The sequence below is a fragment of the Caretta caretta genome, chromosome 11 (assembly GCF_965140235.1).
Source record: "Caretta caretta isolate rCarCar2 chromosome 11, rCarCar1.hap1, whole genome shotgun sequence".
Classification (NCBI taxonomy): Eukaryota; Metazoa; Chordata; order Testudines; family Cheloniidae; genus Caretta; species Caretta caretta.
In genome coordinates, this window is record NC_134216.1 from 525188 (window position 1) to 546164 (window position 20977).

At 63.5% G+C, this 20977-nt stretch overlaps 1 protein-coding gene across 4 annotated transcripts in view; it reads left to right on the plus strand.

The window, feature by feature from the left end:
* Window positions 1–20977, plus strand: part of OBSL1 (obscurin like cytoskeletal adaptor 1) — a 67794-nt gene that overhangs the window by 37485 nt on the left and 9332 nt on the right. For all 4 annotated transcript variants that reach the window (XM_075117662.1, XM_048868644.2, XM_075117663.1 and 1 more), the window contains 9 exons: window positions 59–334; window positions 1023–1295; window positions 2030–2305; window positions 2756–3031; window positions 6194–6469; window positions 13063–13338; window positions 17358–17633; window positions 20024–20299; window positions 20475–20741. In XM_075117662.1, the coding sequence (XP_074973763.1) occupies window positions 59–334; window positions 1023–1295; window positions 2030–2305; window positions 2756–3031; window positions 6194–6469; window positions 13063–13338; window positions 17358–17633; window positions 20024–20299; window positions 20475–20741 (2472 nt within the window). The remainder of the gene's footprint in view (window positions 1–58; window positions 335–1022; window positions 1296–2029; window positions 2306–2755; window positions 3032–6193; window positions 6470–13062; window positions 13339–17357; window positions 17634–20023; window positions 20300–20474; window positions 20742–20977) is intronic.

The window sequence follows — 20977 nt, forward strand, 5'->3', positions numbered from 1 at the left end:
ATAGCCCTACCTCTGAGGGTGCTGCCGCACTGGTGTGATAAAGAACCTGCTCTCTCAGCCCCGCAGGTGCGCATCGCCTCGGTGCCCGAGGCCCAGCGCCTCCGGGAGCTCCTGGCAGGGCTGCCCCTGCTCCTGGAGTGTGAGGTCTCCGCGCCCGACGCCCCTGTGCAGTGGCTCAAGGACGGGGAGGCTGTGCCCGCGGACGACGTCGTCGCCTTGCAGGCAGAGGGCTGCGCCAGGAGGCTGTTTATCCGCTCTGCCCGCCCCTCGGATGCCGGGACATACACGTGTGACGTGGGCGAGGATGCGCTGAGCTTCACAGTGACCGTGACTGGTGAGCTGGGGGCTGGGCGACGGTCCCCTCCCCAGGAGCAGGGTGAACGCCCACAGGCAGTGCTGGGGGGGCCGAAGCCTTACACTCAGACAGGAAGCTGGGGTCTCTGCCCTGAGGTGCTGCCTGGCCTGGTGGTCAGTTACTCTGTGGGTCTGATCCTGTACCCAGCGCTGCCATTGCCTTGGACCCCAGCTAGGGCAGCAGGCATGGCACAGGGGGCTTGCCAGTGAAGCGTCTGGGCTTGACGGTGCATTACCAGAGCTGGCAGTTGTCAGCCCCAGCAGGGCCTGGGCTCTGACTCCAGGTCCCCTGTGCGGGCAGCGGGGGACCAGCCTGCTGCCCAGCTCTGCCTTGAAGCTAAATGAAGACCCTCAGAGTCCTGAGCCCTGGCTCTCTCTGCCACGGGGGTGGCTTCAGGGAGCTGGGCCCTAATGGAGGGAAGCAGCAGCTCCCTCCAGACATGGAGAATGCAAACGACTCTGCAGCTCCATCTAAAGCAGAATGAGCCACATCCCCACCTGATGAGGGATGGTCAGTCCAGGCTCTGCATCGCCCCAGATAGCTACCCCCAGGATCACTTCCTCACCCTCTTTCTGGGCATCCTGCCTTGGAGGATGGGCGGGGCGGCTGGATGTGAGTGACCCAGGCGGCATCCTCTCTGCTGAGCCCATCCTGTCTCCCTGCCCAGAGCCGCCTGTGAGGATCGTCAGCTCTAACGAGGACGCCGCGCACACCTACCTGGCCTCGGAGCGCGTGGTGCTGGCATGCGAGCTGTCCCGTGCCGACGGCCCGGTGCAGTGGTACAAGGATGGGGTGGAGGTGGAGGAGGGTGACTGCCTACTCCTGGAGCGCGAGGGGCCCCATCGCAGGCTCGTCATCCCCTCGGCCCGGCCGCAGGACACGGGGGAGTTTGTGTGCGACGCGGGCGGCGACTCCGTCTTCTACAACATCACGGTGACAGGTCGGTGATGTCCCCTGGCCTCCCGGCGGGTGGGTCAGCAGCGCCCCCCCGTTACCCCAGCTGGCAGGTCAGTGACAGCCCCGGTCCCCTGGGGGGAGATGACAGGTGGGAAGGGCTCTCACCAGCACCCAGCCCCTGGCCCTCAGGGAGAGCCCTGCGCCCCGTCAGCGCCCGACCCCTGGCCGTGAGGGGAGAGCCCTGCGCCCCGTCAGCGCCCGGCCCCTGGCCCTCAGGGAGAGCCCTGCGCCCCGTCAGCGCCTGGCCCCTGGCCGTGAGGGGAGAGCCCTGCGCCTCGTCAGCGCCCGGCCCCTGGCCGTGAGGGGAGAGCCCTGCGCCTCATCAGCGCCCGGACCCTGCCCCTCAGGGAGAGCCCTGCGCCCCGTCAGTGCCCAGCCCACAATGGCCCTGGAAGAACTGGGGTCTGGATCTGACAGAGGCTGTAACCCCTGTGCTCCGTGGGCAGCTGCTTCCCTACATGTAGCACAAGGCTGGCAGAGACTTTTCCTAAAGACCATCAGGCTGCAGCCCCAGCACCCACCCATATCTCCCAGAGCACCGGGGAGCCCAGGCCTCCTGATGGACACGGGCAGTGGCCGGGGGTCTCGCTAGAGCAGAGTGGGGCCCATGGGAGCAGGCAGGCTGGGGTTAGGTAAAGCAGACCCCCTGCCCTGCAGCGGGTAGAGATTGGGTCTCCCTGAACCCATCATGTCCCTTCCGTTCGATGTGCCCGACAGAGCCCCCAGTGAGGATCCTGCACCCCCAGGAGCGCTCCCTGGAGCTGCGGGCTCTGGTGCTGCAGCGCCTGGAGCTGAGGTGTGAGCTGTCTAGTGCAGATGCCCAGGTGTGCTGGTTCAAGGACGGGCTGGAGGTGGATGAGACAGAGAACCTGCTGCTGCGGGCAGAGGGGGCCCAGCGCTGGCTGATTGTCCCACAGGCCCGGGCCGAGGATGCCGGCGAGTACATCTGTGAGACAAGGGACGAGTCTGTCTCCTTTGACATCAGGGTGTCAGGTGAGCGTGGGGGGCCAGGTAACGTGGGGCACAGCTTCCTCATCTCTGTGACATCTCCTCTGTGACTGTCCTCGATAAACTGAGCAAAGCTCTTCCCCTGCTCCGGATCCATCTCCCTCTCTCGGCTGCACTTGATGTCTCCTGGGTTCCCGCTCTGCTTATGGTCACGGAGTAGCTGGGGAGAGTGGCCCATACGTTTGCCAGTGGTGAGTTTCTGCTGCGCCGCTCTGTGTCATACACGTGCCCCGAGGCACAGCCATACGCGCTGTGTCTCCTCAGTCCCCAGGAGCCATCCCGTGATCTGCTCCCTCCAGCTCTTACGCCCACCATTGCTCTGTCGTGGCGTGAAAGGAGAAAATGGCTGTGCCGGACATTGATTCAAACCAACAGGGCAGGGTGGGGCAGCATTGTCCCCTCGCTGCCTGGGCCAGCGCTGCCCTCTCCTTTCAGAGCCCCCAGTGAAGATCCTGCAGCCGCGGCGAGCTCCCCCGACCCTGAAGGCTGTCCTGGGGGAGACGGTGACTCTGGCCTGCGAGCTCTCGCGCGGGAACATGCCAGTGCAGTGGGTTAAGGATGGCACCAGGCTGGAGGCTGGTGGCAGCCTGATCCTGGAGGAGGAGGGTGCCCATCGGCGGCTGGTCATCCCTGCAGCTGGAGTGGAGCATTCTGGGAAGTACGTCTGCGATGCGGCTGATGACACCAGGACGTTTACTGTCCAAGTGTGTGGTGAGTGAGAGGCTGGGGAGAGCCCAGAGACCTGAGTAGCTGCTTGGGGGTGGGCTGGTGACTGGCCCAGGGAGCAGGGCAGTGCTGTGGGAAGCGAGTTTCCAGCAGCATGAGTTGGGCCTAGAACTGGCCCCTGGGTGGGGGCATTGGCACTGAAGGAGGTGCCTGATGTGACGAAGCGGGACTGTTCTTAATGTTTCCTCTGAATCGTGTGGGAATGCCTCAGTTTCCCCTAGGCAGTTCTTAAGCCTCTAGGTGGTGGGATAAGGGTGTATGATCATTGCAGAGCCCTAGAGGGCAGGTGTGTGCAGGGGTCTGGACACAGACAATGGCCGACACCCTGTTTCCTGGCCACTGATGGCCTGGGCCCTTCCGCCCTGCAAAGTGAGGGCTAAAGGGTTGGAGAACAAAGGAATCCGGTGCCCTCCTGGCCTGGGAAAGGGACAAAGCCCAGAGGAGGAGGGGCTGGAGGGAGAGGCAGTTTGGAGCTGGCTGGGGACATGGAGTGAAGGGCAGACGGGGTTGTCTGGCTCACTGCCCCCCCAAAATGGACCCAGCTGAGGGATCCTGTTCTCTGCACCTACAAGCTCTGTTTTAGACCATGTTCCTGTCGTCTAATAAACCTTCTGTTTTACTGGCTGGCTGAGAGTCACGTCTGACTGCGGAGTTGGGGGGCAGGTCCCTCTGGCTTCCCCAGGACCCCGCCTGGGCGGACTCGCTGAGGGAAGCGCACAGAGGGGCAGAGGAGGCTGAATGCTCCGAGGTCAGACCCAGGAAGGTGGAAGCCGGGTGAGGTGTGTGTCCTGCAGACACTCTGCTCCCAGAGAGGAGACTTCCCCAGAGTCCTGACTGGCTTCATGGGGAGCAGATCCAGAGCATCACCCGGGGACTCCGTCACACCTTTGCAGCCAGATTCAGGCTATCAAGTGGTGTCCCCACAACCCTCTCTTGTCCCAGGCCGAGTCTGTTGCCCCCGCCTCACACTGCCCCCTGAGAACCAGACTCGAGTCCCATGCGCAGGCCTGGGCATGCCTGTCGCTGCCTGTGTGGCAGCCGCATGCACCGGGGCACTGGTGTTCATGTGGGCTCTGCCCGTCTGCTCTGTTTCCAATGGCTAGTGTGTCCAGGGACAGTTGCTGCATCTGCGCACTCAGGCTCAGGGCTTGCGCCCCGGCATAGGCCCCACTGGGAGCGCTTGGAGAGCCATGGTGAGTCTGTGGGGGGTCAGCAATGGGGTGGGGAAGGTGTCACGGACCCACAGGATGGGGGCCATGGCCCCCGCATGGGGACAGGCTCTAGGAGGCCCCGTCAGTGGGCCATGCCCCCGAGGGGTCTCACTCCGCCTCCAGGGGAAGCCACGCGGCTTAACTGCCTCCTGGGGCTGGACCCCTGGGCAACGAGTCCCACGGAGACAGACCCTGAGAGAGAGGTGTACCATGTATGGCGGAGTCAAGTCCGATGCTCTGGAACTGCTTTGTACGAAGCCAGCAGGACCCTCCGGGCACGCTGCTGTTCAGGGCAAGGAGCCTCTTCGGCTAAGGCCTTCCTGGGACTGACCTTGGAGCAGTCAGCATCCCTGTTCACACCGTACACTTCCCCTTGGCGGGTCCACCTGGATGGGACCCCTGGAGAAGCCAGAGGGCCCTGCCCCCCAACTCCGCAGTCAGACGTGACTCTCAGCCAGCCGGTGAAACAGACGGATTATTAGTCAACAGGAGCACAGCGTAGAGCAGATCTTGTTAGCACAGGAATCAGTGACTTTCAGGCAAGTCCATCTTGGGGGGGACCCAGGCTGGATGCCCTGGACTCCCCACTCTCTGAGTCCCGCATAGCAGACTGCCCAGCTTCCAGCAACCTGACCTCAGACACACCCATCGCCCTCCTGATCTTTGTCTCGCTTCCCAGGCAAAGTGTCATCTGGTCGTACCCCCTCCTCGGTCTCAGGTTATGAAGGGCATTGTCCATTGCTTATGTGCAGGTGGCTGGAGCCACCTCACCTGTCCCCAAGGACACATACCCTTATTCCCACCACCTAGGCATTGGTGCAGTGTGCAGGGAAACTGAGGCACACAGTATTCATGCAAAACAGTAAGACTCACATAGGCTCACGTACAACATAATAAGGAGGAAAAACCCACAGTGTCACACCATCTTAGGGGTCAACGCCCCCTCTGCCAGCATCTGCAGGGACACGCATCCAGTGCGGGCCGACAGCTGGGTTACTAGTCACCTGGATCTAGCACAGGGAGACCTTGGGGAGCCCAAAGCCCCATCCCTCTGTCACTCCAACTGACCTCCTCAGTCAGACTCCCCAGTGTACCCGCCACTGCTTCCTGCATCCAACACAACTCCCTCCCCACCCCCCAGCCCTTTGTTCCCAAGCTGAGGGATGCGGCTCAGCCCCCTGCCCAGTGGTGGGGAGTGCAGATCTCTCTGAGTCATTGGTTGCTAGGCATCCGTGTCTGGGCAGTTGGATTTGCCATTGTCTTCTCCAGAGCTCCATTGATGTGGGACCTCAGGCCCCAGACAACTGGGAGCCCTTCACACCTGTCTCTTCCCCTGCTCCCAATAGGTAACAATGCAGCATATAGGGGAAACTGAGGCAGACACAGACTTGATAAAAATAGTACAGACAATTGCCACTTGGGCACAGCAGGCCAGTGGTGCAGTGCCCAATTTGCCAGAGCCCTGGCAGCTGAGCTGGTTGTCTCCTCCCAACCGGGAACCGAGGGGTGTGACATGAAACAGGCTAATTGCAGGCCCCTTCTGTCAGGATGCTCAGTTACCAGTTGTGCCCACCGTGGTCCCGGGGGGCCTGCGCTCAGAGCGGGCCGAGTCCTGGGCTTGTGTTGGAGTTTCCAGGCTGGAGTGGAGCAGGTCCCCTCTAATCTGGTGCCCGTCTCTGACAGCGAACAGCCCCAGGCACTTCTGGGGAAGGTACAACAACCCTGCCATGGGGGATGGGCCCAGGGGAATCTCCTTCTTATCCCCTACACTGGCGCGGGAAGGTTCAGTGCCCTTGTATATTGTGCAGTATCATGGGGGCTCTTGTCACTGTTGTGCATGCAAACATTGAACCCTTCTGATGCCTCCGTGAAACCTTGTGGCAGGGAGTTCCATAGGCTGGTTAATCCTACCTGCTGTTTGTCTTGGTTCTGCCAGACCCTCCCGTGACGATCCTGGGGCGGGGTGAGCTGCAGACCCACCGCCGCTGCCTGGCCGCGGAGGACCTGGTGCTGGAGGTGACGCTCTCCCATGCCCACGGAGAGGTGAAGTGGTACAAGGATGGTGAGAAGTTGCAGGACACGGGGCGCGTGCGTCTGGAGGAGGACGGGGCACGGCGTGCACTGGTCATTCTGGGCATGGAGAGCAAGGACGCAGGGGAGTATCTGTGTGACAGCCACGACGACAGCCTCATCTTCTGTGTCACCGTGGAAGGTACGGCTGAGCTGGCCCCACACCTGCTGGCCTGCCGCCGACTTCCCGTCCGGCGGGTGGGTGAGGGCCCTGCCTGGCATTGGGGAGCAATGCAGGAGCCGGGAAGCCCCTCTGGAGGGACAGGCCCTTTGCTGCTGGGCCACACAGAATGAGGGTGTGAGGAGCCTTATTCAGTGGACTAATGGTCTGCGAAGGGGGGAAGGGGGTGCGCAGGGCGATAGGAAGGTGGGTGATGACACCACATGACTTAGGCTAGTTAAAATCAGAGGGGACTGAGGAAGGACAGAGGGCCCAGCCTGAGGGGAGGGGGCAGAGGGCCCAGCCAGGTGTGGGGTGGGGGCAGAGGGCCCAGCCAGGCAGGGAAGCGGGCTGCAGTGGGGGCAGGTGAAGTTCAGTGTGGGCAATGCAGGACATACCCACTGGAAGGACAGGTTTCAGAGTAGCAGCCGCGTTAGTCTGTATCCGCAAAAAGAACAGGAGGACTCGTGGCACCTTAGAGACTAACCAATTTATTTGAGCATAAGCTTTCGTGAGCTACAGCTCACTTCATCCGATGCATTCAGTGGAAAATACAGTGGGGAGATTTATATACACAGAGAACATGAAACAATGGGAGTTACCATACACACTGTAAGGAGAGGAGTACTTGTGGCACCTTAGAGACTAACCAATTTATTTGAGCATGAGCTTTCGTGAGCTACAGCTCACTTCATCAGATGCATACCGTGGAAACTGCAGCAGACTTTATATACACACAGAGAATATGAAACAATACCTCCTCCCACCCCACTGTCCTGCTGGTAATAACTTATCTAAAGTGATCAACAGGTGGGCCATTTCCAGCACAAATCCAGGTTTTCTCACCCTCCACCCCCCCACACAAATTCACTCTCCTGCTGGTGCTAGCCCATCCAAAGTGACAACTCTTTACATAATCAAGTCGGGCTATTTCCTGCATAGATCCAGGTTTTCTCACATCCCCCCCACCCCCATACACACACAAACTCACTCTCCTGCTGGTAATAGCTCATCTAAACTGACCACTCTCCAAGTTTAAATCCAAGTTAAACCAGAACATCTGGGGGGGGGGGGTAGGAAAAAACAAGAGGAAACAGGCTACCTTGCATAATGACTTAGCTACTCCCAGTCTCTATTTAAGCCTAAATTAATAGTATCCAATTTGCAAATGAATTCCAATTCAGCAGTTTCTCGCTGGAGTCTGGATTTGAAGTTTTTTTGTTTTAAGATAGCGACCTTCATGTCTGTGATTGCGTGACCAGAGAGATTGAAGTGTTCTCCGACTGGTTTATGAATGTTAGAATTCTTGACATCTGATTTGTGTCCATTTATTCTTTTACGTAGAGACTGTCCAGTTTGACCAATGTACATGGCAGAGGGGCATTGCTGGCACATGATGGCATATATCACATTGGTGGATGTGCAGGTGAACGAGCCTCTGATAGTGTGGCTGATGTTATTAGGCCCTGTGATGGTGTCCCCTCTATAGATATGTGGGCACAGTTGGCAACGGGCTTTGTTGCAAGGATAAGTTCCTGGGTTAGTGGTTCTGTTGTGTGGTATGTGGTTGTTGGTGAGTATTTGCTTCAGGTTGGGGGGCTGTCTGTAGGCAAGGACTGGCCTGTCTCCCAAGACTTGTGAGAGTGTTGGGTCATCCTTTAGGATAGGTTGTAGATCCTTAATAATGCGTTGGAGGGGTTTTAGTTGGGGGCTGAAGGTGATGACTAGTGGCGTTCTGTTATTTTCTTTGTTAGGCCTGTCCTGTAGTAGGTAACTTCTGGGAACTCTTCTGGCTCTATCAATCTGTTTCTTTACTTCTGCAGGTGGGTATTGTAGTTGTAAGAAAGCTTGACAGAGATCTTGTAGGTGTTTGTCTCTGTCTGAGGGGTTGGAGCAAATGCGGTTGTATCGTAGAGCTTGGCTGTAGACGATGGATCGTGTGGTGTGGTCAGGGTGAAAGCTGGAGGCATGCAGGTAGGAATAGCGGTCAGTAGGTTTCCGGTATAGGGTGGTGTTTATGTGGCCATTGTTTATTAGCACTGTAGTGTCCAGGAAGTGGATCTCTTGTGTGGACTGGACCAGGCTGAGGTTGGTGGTGGGATGGAAATTGTTGAAATCATGGTGGAATTCCTCAAGGGCTTCTTTTCCATGGGTCCAGATGATGAAGATGTCATCAATATAGCGCAAGTAGAGTAGGGGCTTTAGGGGACGAGAGCTGAGGAAGCGTTGTTCTAAATCAGCCATAAAAATGTTGGCATACTGTGGGGCCATGCGGGTACCCATAGCAGTGCCGCTGATCTGAAGGTATACATTGTCCCCAAATGTGAAATAGTTATGGGTAAGGACAAAGTCACAAAGTTCAGCCACCAGGTTAGCCGTGACATTATCGGGGATAGTGTTCTTGACGGCTTGTAGTCCATCTTTGTGTGGAATGTTGGTGTAGAGGGCTTCTACATCCATAGTGGCCAGGATGGTGTTATCAGGAAGATCACCGATGGATTGAAGTTTCCTCAGGAAGTCAGTGGTGTCTCAAAGGTAGCTGGGAGTGCTGGTAGCGTAGGGCCTGAGGAGGGAGTCTACATAGCCAGACAATCCTGCTGTCAGGGTGCCAATGCCTGAGATGATGGGGCGCCCAGGATTTCCAGGTTTATGGATCTTGGGTAGTAGATAGAATATCCCAGGTCGGGGTTCCAGGGGTGTGTCTGTGCGGATTTGATCTTGTGCTTTTTCAGGAAGTTTCTTGAGCAAATGCTGTAGTTGCTTTTGGTAACTCTCAGTGGGATCATAGGGTAATGGCTTGTAGAAACTTGTGTTGGAGAGCTGTAAGGAGAGTGATCAGGAAAGGTGAGCTATTACCAGTAGGAGGGAGGGGGGAGAGGAAGAAAACCTTTTGTAGTGATAATCAAGGTGGGCCATTTGGAAATTATCACTACAAAAGGTTCCCCCCCCATCCGCTCTCCTGCTGGTAATAGCTCATCTTAAGTGATCACTGTCCTTACAGTAAGAAAAGGAGTACTTGTGGCACCTTAGAGACTAACCAATTTATTTGAGCATGAGCTTTCGTGAGCTACAGCTCACTTCATCAGATGTATATCGTGGAAACTGCAGCAGACTTTATATACACACAGAGAATATGAAACAATACTTCCTCCCACCCCACTGTCCTGCTGGTAATAGCTTATCAGTTTCCACGGTATTGATAAGCTATTACCAGCAGGACAGTGGGGTGGGAGGAGGTATTGTTTCATATTCTCTGTGTGTATATAAAGTCTGCTGCAGTTCCCACGGTATACATCTGATGAAGTGAGCTGTAGCTCACGAAAGCTCATGCTCAAATAAATTGGTTAGTCTCTAAGGTGCCACAAGTACTCCTTTTCTTTTTGCGAATACAGACTAACACGGCTGTTCCTCTGAAACCTCTCCTTACAGTGTGTATGGTAACACCCATTGTTTCATGTTCTCTGTGTATATAAATCTCCCCACTGTATTTTCCACTGAATGCATCCGATAAAGTGAGCTGTAGCTCACGAAAGCTTATGCTCACATAAATTGGTTAGTCTCTAAGGTGCCACAAGTCCTCCTTTTCTTTCCACTGGAAGGAGTAATCTGGACCCTCACACTCTGCCCTGGCCTCTGAACTCCCTGTGACCCCTCAGGGGAGAGCCCTGGGCAGCCCCACGCACACCTGATGCATGGCCATGGGCCAAGAGTATCCCCAGCTGCAGCCGCGCAGGGCTGGAGAGTGCATGGACAGCATCTGCTGCGATCGCACTGGGAGGCCGAGCCTGGGGTGCAGTTCCAGGCTGTGGTCTCCCAGCTTTAGAAGGGGTCTGGTGGGGTCCCGGGTGGGGGAAGGGGCCTGGGTGAGCTTCCGTATAAAGAGACTGCAGAGGCTGGGGCAGTTTGGTTTAGAGGAGACCCATACCAGAGGCTGATGAGGTGTGTCTCTATGAGCGGCACAGAGAGGGGGATTGGGCGTGGCTGGTTGCCCCTCCCTTAACAGCAGAACATGGGGTGCTCAGTGTAATGGGAAGGCAGTATATTTAATAGCGGCATCAGGAAATGCTGTTGTATTTTAGACAATGCACATGTAACCTGTGGAACTCCCTGCCACATGGTATCCTTGAGGCCAAGAGGTCAGTGGGATTCAAAGAGCAGTAGTGTTCTCATGGATCCTGGGAACATCCAGTTATATGAGCTATAATAGCCCTGAAAGGGCTGTCAGCCCACGCGACCCATCCTAGCCCTAGAGCAGAGGTGGGCGAACTACGGCCATTTTAATCAGTTTTAATCTGTCAGCCGTTTTAATCCGGCCCTTGAGCTCCCACTCGGGAGCAGGGTCTGGGGCTTGCCCCGCTCTGGCTTTCCAGCCAGGGAGCAGGGTCGGGGGCCGCTCCACATGGCTCCTGGAAGCAGCGACATGGCCCTCCTCAGGCTCCTACGCATAGGGGCAGCCAGGGGACTCTGCTCTGCACGCTGCCCCCACCCCAAGCACTGCTCCTGAAGCTCCCACTGGCCGGGAACCACGTAGGAGCCAGAGAAGGGACATGCTGCTGCTTTCTGGAGCTGCTCGAGGGAAGCTTGTACCCCTGAGCTTCCCTCTGTGCCCCAACCCCCTGCCCCAGCCCTGATCCCCCTCCTGCCCTCTGAACCCCTCGATCCCAGCCCGGAGCACCCTCCTGCACCCCAAACCCCTCATCCCCAGCCTCACCCCAGAGCCCGCACCCCCAGCCAGTGCCTGCACCCCTTCCCGCACCGCAACCCCCTGCCCCAGCCCGGATTCCACCACCCCGCCCTCCAAACCCCTCGGTCCCAGCCTGGCTCATCCTCCTACACCCCAAACTCCTCATCCCCAACCAGAGCCCCCACCCCCTCCCACACCCCACCCCCAATTTTGTGAGCATTCATGGCCTGCCACACAATTTCTATGCCCAGATGTGGCCCTCGGGCCAAAGCGTTTGCCCCACCCCTGCCCTAAGGGCTGGAGGTGGGGAGAGAATCTCACTCCAGGCTGGTTATTCCAGGCCAAGCCACTACAGGACTACGGGGCTAGTGGGGCAAGTGCTGTCAGCCCAGGACCTCTGGGCAGGGGGACGCTGGGAGGTCACAAACGTGGGGGGATGGGGGGTTATAGGCAGCCCTGCTGTGGAGGGGATGGGGGGTTATAGGCTGGTGTGGCTGTGTATGGGGTGTTTATAGGCAGCCCTGATGTGGGGCGGGATGGGGGTCATAGGCAGCCCTGGTGTGTGGGGGATGGGGGGTTATATAGGCAGCCTTGGGGGGTATTTGGGAGAATATAGGCAGCCGTGTGTGGGACAGTTATAGGAAACCTCTCTTCCAGCTGTGCCCCAGTGAAATATTCAGGGGAAGGTCTCTCCCAGCTGAGACATCCCCCTGCAGCCCCTGGAGAAGCCCCTCTCCCCGTGCCCCAGAGTGGGGCTCTGACCCCAGCCTGCTGTCTCAGCCACGGCTGGGATTGTCCCGGGTACCTTCTGGAGCGGAGTGGGGGAGCTCAGCTGAGGCAGGGGGTGTTGTCACGGAGTCCCCGGGCGATGCTCGGGAACTGCTCCCTACGAAGCCAGGCAGGGCTCTGGGGAAGTCTTCTCTTGGGGAGCAGCCTGTCTGCAGGACACACAGCTCACCCGGCTTCCCCCTTCCTGGGTCTGACCTCGGAGCATTCAGCCTCCTCTGCCCCTCCCTGCGCTTCCCACAGCCAGTCTGCTCAGGCGGGGTCCTGAGGAAGCCAGAGGGTCTTGCCCCCAACTCCGCAGTCAGACGGGACTCTCAGCCAGCCAGTAAAACAGAAGGTTTATTAGACGACAGGAACATGGTCTAACACAGAGCTTGTAGGTACAGAGAACAGGACCCCTCAGCTGGGTCCATTTTTGGGGGCAGTGAGCCAGACAACCACGTCTGCCCTTCACTCCTCATCCCCAGCCAGCCCCCAACTGACTCCCCCTCTCTCCACTCCCTCCTCCTCTGGGCTTTGTCCCTTTCCCGGGCCAGGACATCACCCGATTCCTTTGTTCTCCATCCCTTTAGCTATCAACTTGCAGGGGGGAAGGGCCCAGGCCATCAGTTGCCAGGAGACAAGAGTGTCGGCCATTTAGGTACACTGGCCCTTTGCTTTGCAACAATTACACCCTTATCCCACCACCTAGAGACTTAAGAAATGCTTAGGGGAAACTGAGGCATCCCTACAGTATTCAGAGGAAACATTAAGAACAGTCCCCCTTCCTCAAAGGTGTGCCTCCCCACCAGCTGGAACTTGGCCAAAGTCTCTCCCTGGCCTGTCTGGAGTCTGTGGCTGTTACTTCCATCTGTCAGTTGCCTGTTGTACAGTCTGCCTGTTTGTGTCAGTCGGCCCCTCCACAGCACAGCTGGTACGTCTGGTGGTCCAGGCAGTGCTGTCTGTCAGGCTGTCTGGCATGCTGTCTGTGTGCCAGCCTGCCCAGCATGCACGCAGTGGGTCGCTCTGGTTGCTGCGTGCCATACTCTGTGGGACGTGAGGCACACCCTGCCCCGAGCCTGGCCTCTGCCCCATGCAGTGATGCTGCCTCTCTCTGACTCCCCAGAGCCCCCTGTGTGCATTGTGAGGAGCAAGCGGGTCCGCAAGCAGCAGCGCCTGGTGGCCGGTGATGACTTGGTGGTGGCCTGCGAGGTGTCTCGGCCCAGCGCTGCCGTCCGCTGGCTCAGGGACGGCCAGGAGCTGGTGGCCAGCGAACGAGTCCGGATCGAGGACCGGGGATCTTTCAGGCAGCTGACCATCCTCGGGGCCCGGCCCAGCGACTCTGGCTCCTATGTTTGTGACGCTGTCAGTGACCGAATGGTGACGGCCGTGGTGGTGGCAGGTGAGCTGGCAGGGGGCATTGCACATGTCAGCTAGGTGGGCTGGGCGGACGAGGAGCAGAGTTGGGACGCTGTCGGTCCCAACCAGGCTGGGGGCCTGTCAGCTCTCACTGGCTAGGTGTGCCTTGTCTTACGGGGCCTGGGCTTTGGGCTGGGAGCCCCGGCCCCATGGCAAATGTCCCCCCCATGCCTCCCCTCGCTGTTGATTCGGAGGCTCCCCATACAAACAGAAGGGGGGCTCTGGGGATCAGCCCGTGGGGTGGGGGAACGGGGAGAGCTCCGCCTTCACTGTTCAGGGTTTGCGGGAGCCATGCGCAGGTCCCAGCCGCTTGCTCCCAGCAGCCAGAGGAGCAAGGCGGCCCCCTTAGAGCAGCAGGAGCCTTGCGGGGGCTGGTTACATTTCACCGTGGCCGGCTCCCAGGTGCCCCTCCTGGTGCTGCCAGGGGCTGAGCTGGGCGTTTATCAGCCGGGGTAAAGGGCTGTGCGTGAGGTGTCCCTGCTCCCTGGGGTGGGGCTGGGGCTGAAGACACTGTCCTGGCCTCTGATGGAGGCTGAGCCCTGGCAGTGCAGGAGGGGCTGCCCCAATCCCTGCCAGCGGGCGCACGGGAGAGGGCAGAGTGAGAGGTGCTGGCTCGGCTGGATACGCCCTGCTGTCTTGCCATGCCCAGCCCAGCCCGCAGCCTGCTCCTGTTTGCCGTAGACGCCTGGATGGAGGATTCCCAGCCTCCTGCCCTGTGTCACCAGCAGGACCAGTGCAGACACCACAGCTGTACTGGGGTAGCCAGGAGTGCCCCCCCAGCCAGCGTTCCTGCCCCGCTCCCCACGGCGCCCCCTGCTGGGAGAGGCGGGGCTGGGGTAGCTGCGAGTGCTCCCCCCAGCCAGCGTTCCTGCCCCGCTCCCCACGGCGCCCCCTGCTGGGAGAGGCAGGGCTGGGGTAGCTGCGAGTGCCCCCCCAGCCAGCGTTCCTGCCCCGCTCCCCACGGTGCCCCCTGCTGGGAGAGGCCGGGCTGGGGTAGCTGCGAGTGCCCCCCCACAGCCAGTGACCCCTACCCCGCTCCCCACGGCGCCCCCTGCTGGGAGAGGCAGGGCTGGGGTAGCTGCGAGTGCCCCCCCAGCCAGCGTTCCTGCCCCGCTCCCCACGGCGCCCCCTGCTGGGAGAGGCAGGGCTGGGGTAGCTGCGAGTGCCCCCCCAGCCAGCGTTCCTGCCCCGCTCCCCACGGTGCCCCCTGCTGGGAGAGGCTGGGCTGGGGTAGCTGCGAGTGCCCCCCCAGCCAGCGTTCCTGCCCCGCTCCCCACGGCGCCCCCTGCTGGGAGAGGCAGGGCTGGGGTAGCTGCGAGTGCCCCCCCACAGCCAGTGACCCCCTACCCTGTTCCCCACGGCGCCCCCTGCTGGGAGAGGCTGGGCTGGGGTAGCTGCGAGTGCCCCCCCCAGCCAGCGTTCCTGCCCCGCTCCCCACGGCGCCCCCTGCTGGGAGAGGCAGGGCTGGGGTAGCTGCGAGTGCCCCCCCAGCCAGCGTTCCTGCCCCGCTCCCCACGGCGCCCCCTGCTGGGAGAGGCGGGGCTGGGGTAGCTGCGAGTGCTCCCCCCAGCCAGTGTTCCTGCCCCGCTCCCCACGGCGCCCCCTGCTGGGAGAGGCAGGGCTGGGGTAGCTGCGAGTGCCCCCCCAGCCAGCGTTCCTGCCCCGCTCCCCACGGTGCCCCCTGCTGGGAGAGGCTGGGCTGGGGTAGCTGCGAGTGCCCCCCCAGCCAGCGTTCCTGCCCCGCTCCCCACGGCGCCCCCTGCTGGGAGAGGCAGGGCTGGGGTAGCTGCGAGTGCCCCCCCAGCCAGCGTTCCTGCCCCGCTCCCCACGGCGCCCCCTGCTGGGAGAGGCAGGGCTGGGGTAGCTGCGAGTGCCCCCCCAGCCAGCGTTCCTGCCCCGCTCCCCACGGTGCCCCCTGCTGGGAGAGGCTGGGCTGGGGTAGCTGCGAGTGCCCCCCCAGCCAGCGTTCCTGCCCCGCTCCCCACGGCGCCCCCTGCTGGGAGAGGCAGGGCTGGGGTAGCTGCGAGTGCCCCCCCACAGCCAGTGACCCCCTACCCTGTTCCCCACGGCGCCCCCTGCTGGGAGAGGCTGGGCTGGGGTAGCTGCGAGTGCCCCCCCCAGCCAGCGTTCCTGCCCCGCTCCCCACGGCGCCCCCTGCTGGGAGAGGCAGGGCTGGGGTAGCTGCGAGTGCCCCCCCAGCCAGCGTTCCTGCCCCGCTCCCCACGGCGCCCCCTGCTGGGAGAGGCAGGGCTGGGGTAGCTGCGAGTGCCCCCCCAGCCAGCGTTCCTGCCCCGCTCCCCACGGCGCCCCCTGCTGGGAGAGGCGGGGCTGGGGTAGCTGCGAGTGCTCCCCCCAGCCAGTGTTCCTGCCCCGCTCCCCACGGCGCCCCCTGCTGGGAGAGGCAGGGCTGGGGTAGCTGCGAGTGCCCCCCCAGCCAGCGTTCCTGCCCCGCTCCCCACGGTGCCCCCTGCTGGGAGAGGCTGGGCTGGGGTAGCTGCGAGTGCCCCCCCAGCCAGCGTTCCTGCCCCGCTCCCCACGGCGCCCCCTGCTGGGAGAGGCAGGGCTGGGGTAGCTGCGAGTGCCCCCCCACAGCCAGTGACCCCCTACCCTGTTCCCCACGGCGCCCCCTGCTGGGAGAGGCTGGGCTGGGGTAGCTGCGAGTGCCCCCCCCAGCCAGCGTTCCTGCCCCGCTCCCCACGGCGCCCCCTGCTGGGAGAGGCAGGGCTGGGGTAGCTGCGAGTGCCCCCCCAGCCAGCGTTCCTGCCCCGCTCCCCACGGCGCCCCCTGCTGGGAGAGGCGGGGCTGGGGTAGCTGCGAGTGCTCCCCCCAGCCAGTGTTCCTGCCCCGCTCCCCACGGCGCCCCCTGCTGGGAGAGGCAGGGCTGGGGTAGCTGCGAGTGCCCCCCCAGCCAGCGTTCCTGCCCCGCTCCCCACGGTGCCCCCTGCTGGGAGAGGCCGGGCTGGGGTAGCTGCGAGTGCCCCCCCACAGCCAGTGACCCCTACCCCGCTCCCCACGGCGCCCCCTGCTGGGAGAGGCAGGGCTGGGGTAGCTGCGAGTGCCCCCCCAGCCAGCGTTCCTGCCCCGCTCCCCACGGCGCCCCCTGCTGGGAGAGGCAGGGCTGGGGTAGCTGCGAGTGCCCCCCCAGCCAGCGTTCCTGCCCCGCTCCCCACGGCGCCCCCTGCTGGGAGAGGCAGGGCTGGGGTAGCTGCGAGTGCCCCCCCAGCCAGCGTTCCTGCCCCGCTCCCCACGGTGCCCCCTGCTGGGAGAGGCTGGGCTGGGGTAGCTGCGAGTGCCCCCCCAGCCAGCGTTCCTGCCCCGCTCCCCACGGCGCCCCCTGCTGGGAGAGGCAGGGCTGGGGTAGCTGCGAGTGCCCCCCCACAGCCAGTGACCCCCTACCCTGTTCCCCACGGCGCCCCCTGCTGGGAGAGGCTGGGCTGGGGTAGCTGCGAGTGCCCCCCCCAGCCAGCGTTCCTGCCCCGCTCCCCACGGCGCCCCCTGCTGGGAGAGGCAGGGCTGGGGTAGCTGCGAGTGCCCCCCCAGCCAGCGTTCCTGCCCCGCTCCCCACGGCGCCCCCTGCTGGGAGAGGCAGGGCTGGGGTAGCTGCGAGTGCCCCCCCACAGCCAGTGACCCCCTACCCCGCTCCCCACGGCGCCACCTGCTGAAGTGGGTATTTGTGCTGTTTGCTTTGCTGACTTGATCAGGGGGACAAATGGCCATTTTTGTCAGAAAAGTGGGGTGTGCAGGAGCGTGCAGGAGGGTGAGCGGCGATGCCAGCCCCGCGCGGGGGGAGGCCGTGCTCAGGTGCGGGCGGGGGGCTTGGGGGAGCAGTGTGGGCCAGCTCTGCACAAGGAGGGGGGCTCGGCGAGTGGCTCAGGCCAGCTCCTCACGGTGTCCTGTTTTCCCTTTGGGAATATAGCCACCCTCTCCCAGCCTGCTCCCCACAGCGCCCCGGAAAACCTGTCCCAGGGCTGCCCGCTGATTTCCTTTCCCCTCTGGTTCCAGCCCCCCCCATTCGGGTCGTGAATAAGGAGGAGGCCAAGACGCCCGTGGAGGTCCTGGAAGGGGAGAGCGTCACGCTGGTTGCCCGGCTCTCCCAGGAGCAGGCTCCAGTCCAGTGGCTGAAGAACAAGCGGGCGCTGGGCTCCGGGGCGCGGCTCCTCCTGGGCAGCCAGGGGCCCTCGCGCAGACTCACCATCAAGCAGGCGGAGCCGGGCGACAGCGGCACCTTCAGCTGTGACACTGGGGACGACGAGGTGCACTTCACCCTGCGAGTGAGAGGTGAGCCAGGCTGTGGGGACCGTCCTTGCCTGCCCGGCTCCCTGCCCTGCTCCCCGCCCTGCTCCTGCCTGTGCCTGGCTCTCTGCTCAGCTCCCTGCCTGGCCCCCTGCCCAGCTCCCCGCCCTGCTCCTGCCTGTGCCCGGCTCTCTGCTCAGCTCCCTGCCTGGCCCCCTGCCCAGCTCCCCGCCCTGCTCCTGCCTGTGCCCAGCTCCCTGCCAGCTCCCTGCCCGGATCCTGCCAGTGCCCAGCTCCCTGCCCAGCTCCCTGCACTGCTCCCCGCCCTGCTCCTGCCTGTGCCCAGCTCTCTGCTCAGCTCCCTGCCTGGCCCCCTGCCCAGCTCCCTGCCCTGCTCCTGCCTGTGCCCAGCTCCCTGCCAGCTCCCTGCCCGGATCCTGCCAGTGCCCAGCTCCCTGCCCAGCTCCCTGCACTGCTCCCCGCCCTGCTCCTGCCTGTGCCTGGCTCTCTGCTCAGCTCCCTGCCTGGCCCCCTGCCCAGCTCCCCGCCCTGCTCCTGCCTGTGCCCGGCTCTCTGCTCAGCTCCCTGCCTGGCCCCCTGCCCAGCTCCCCGCCCTGCTCCTGCCTGTGCCCAGCTCCCTGCCAGCTCCCTGCCCGGATCCTGCCAGTGCCCAGCTCCCTGCCCAGCTCCCTGCACTGCTCCCCGCCCTGCTCCTGCCTGTGCCCAGCTCTCTGCTCAGCTCCCTGCCTGGCCCCCTGCCCAGCTCCCTGCCCTGCTCCTGCCTGTGCCCAGCTCCCTGCCAGCTCCCTGCCTGGATCCTGCCAGTGCCCAGCTCCCTGCCCAGCTCCCTGCCCTGCTCCCCACCCTGCTCCTGCCTGTGCCTGGCTCCCTGCCAGCTCCCTGCCCGGCCCCCTGCCCGGATCCTGCCTGTGCCCAGCTCCCTGCCCAGCTCCCTGCCAGCACCCAGCTCCCTGCCCGGCTCTCTGCCCAGCTCCCTGCCTGGCCCCCTGCCCAGCTCCCTGCCCTGCTCCTGCCTGTGCCCAGCTCCCTGCCAGCTCCCTGCCCGGATCCTGCCTGTGCCCAGCTCCCTGCCCGGCTCCCTGCCCTGCTCCCCGCCCTGCTCCTGCCTGTGCCCGGCTCTCTGCTCAGCTCCCTGCCTGGCCCCCTGCCCAGCTCCCCGCCCTGCTCCTGCCTGTGCCCGGCTCTCTGCCAGCTCCCTGCCCGGATCCTGCCTGTGCCCAGCTCCCTGCCCAGCTCCCTGCCCTGCTCCCCGCCCTGCTCCTGCCTGTGCCCGGCTCTCTGCTCAGCTCCCTGCCTGGCCCCCTGCCCAGCTCCCCGCCCTGCTCCTGCCTGTGCCCGGCTCTCTGCTCAGCTCCCTGCCTGGCCCCCTGCCCAGCTCCCCGCCCTGCTCCTGCCTGTGCCCAGCTCCCTGCCAGCACCCAGCTCCCTGCCCGGCTCCCTGCCAGCTCCCTGCCAGCACCTGGCTCCCCGTCCTGCTCCTGCCTGTGCCCGGCTCCCTGCCCTGCTCCCCGCCCTGCTCCTGCCTGTGCCCGGCTCTCTGCTCAGCTCCCTGCCTGGCCCCCTGCCCAGCTCCCCGCCCTGCTCCTGCCTGTGCCCAGCTCCCTGCCAGCTCCCTGCCCGGCCCCCTGCCCGGATCCTGCCTGTGCCCAGCTCCCTGCCAGCACCCAGCTCCCTGCCCGGCTCCCTGCCAGCTCCCTGCCAGCACCTGGCTCCCCGTCCTGCTCCTGCCTGTGCCCGGCTCCCTGCCCTGCTCCCCGCCCTGCTCCTGCCTGTGCCCGGCTCTCTGCCCAGCTCCCTGCCCGGCCCCCTGCCCAGCTCCCCGCCCTGCTCCTGCCTGTGCCCGGCTCTCTGCTCAGCTCCCTGCCTGGCCCCCTGCCCAGCTCCCCGCCCTGCTCCTGCCCGTGCCCAGCTCCCTGCCAGCTCCCTGCCCGGCCCCCTGCCCGGATCCTGCCTGTGCCCAGCTCCCTGCGCAGCTCTCTGCCAGCACCCAGCTCCCTGCCCGGCTCCCTGCCAGCTCCCTGCCAGCACCTGGCTCCCCGTCCTGCTCCTGCCTGTGCCCGGCTCCCTGCCCAGCTCCCTGACCGGCCCCCTGCCTGTGCCCAGCTCCCTGCCAGCAACCAGCTCCCTGCCTGGCTCCCTGCCAGCGCCCAGCTCCATGCCTGGCTCCCTGCCAGCGCCTGACTCCCCGCCCTGCTCCTGCCTGTGCCCGGCTCTCTACCCAGCTCCCTGCCTGGCTCCCTGCCCGGCTCCTGCCTGTGCCCAGCTCCCTGCCTGGCTCCCTGCCCTGCTACATGCCTGGATCCTGACAGTGCCCAGCTCCTTGCCCAGCTCTAGCCAGCGCCTGGCCCCTGCCTGGCTCCCTGGCCCGGCTCCTGCCTGCGCCCGGCTCCCTGCTCATGGTTCTGTCTCCGCAGAGGCTCCAGTGGTGTTTGTGAACAAGCAGGAGAAGCCGGAGAAGGTGCTGGTGCTGGAGGGGGGCAGTGCCGTGCTCTCAGCCATTGTCTCCAAGGAGCAGGCCTCAGTGAGCTGGAGGGGCCCCCGGCAGCCCCTGGCAGCAGGGCAGCGTTGCGAGCTGCGGCGAGAGGGCCGGGTGCAGAGCCTGGTGCTGAGCAACGTGGGCAAGGACGACGCCGGCCTCTACACCTGCCTCTCCCGCCATGACCAGATGCAGTTTGAAGTGAGCGTGAAAGGTGAGGGCAGCGGCACCGGGGGGAGTCCCAGGCAGCAGCCCTGCAGCCCCAAGGCAGAGCAGGGCTGGGGCAGGACAGGGCCACCCCATGGCAGCGGGGATCCAGTGGTGCTGGAGGCAGGTTGGGCCCCCCAGCTGGGGCACAGATACCGACTGGCCTCTGCTCGTGTTCCCAGAGCTGCTGGTGAAATTTGTGCGAGGCCTGTCGGACGTGCAGGCGCACGTGGGCGAGACGGTGCTGCTGTGGTGCGAGCTGTGCAAGGCCAAGGGGCAGGTGGTGTGGCTGAAGGATGGGCAGGAGCTGGAGTCCAGCGGCAGGTGGGAGATCAAGGCAGAGGGGCGGGAGCGCTCCCTGGCTCTGAGCAATGTGGGGCCTGAGGACGCCGGCGAGTACTCCTGCGAGTCCAAGGATGACCGGACGCTGGCCACGCTGACTGTGCAGGGTGAGTCACGGGGCCATGGGGCCCTGCTCCAGGGACTTGATCCCCCTGGGGCCCAACCTCAGCCCCGGGGCTCTGACCCCCCCCAGACCAGACCAGCTCCAGGGACCTGAACCCCCGAGACCCAACCCAGCCCCCGAGGCCCAGCCCTCAGCCTTGAGACCCAGTCCTCAGCCCCGGAGCCCTGATCCACTGCCCCTGGGGCCCAACCTCAGCCCCAAGGCCCTGACCCCCCCCAG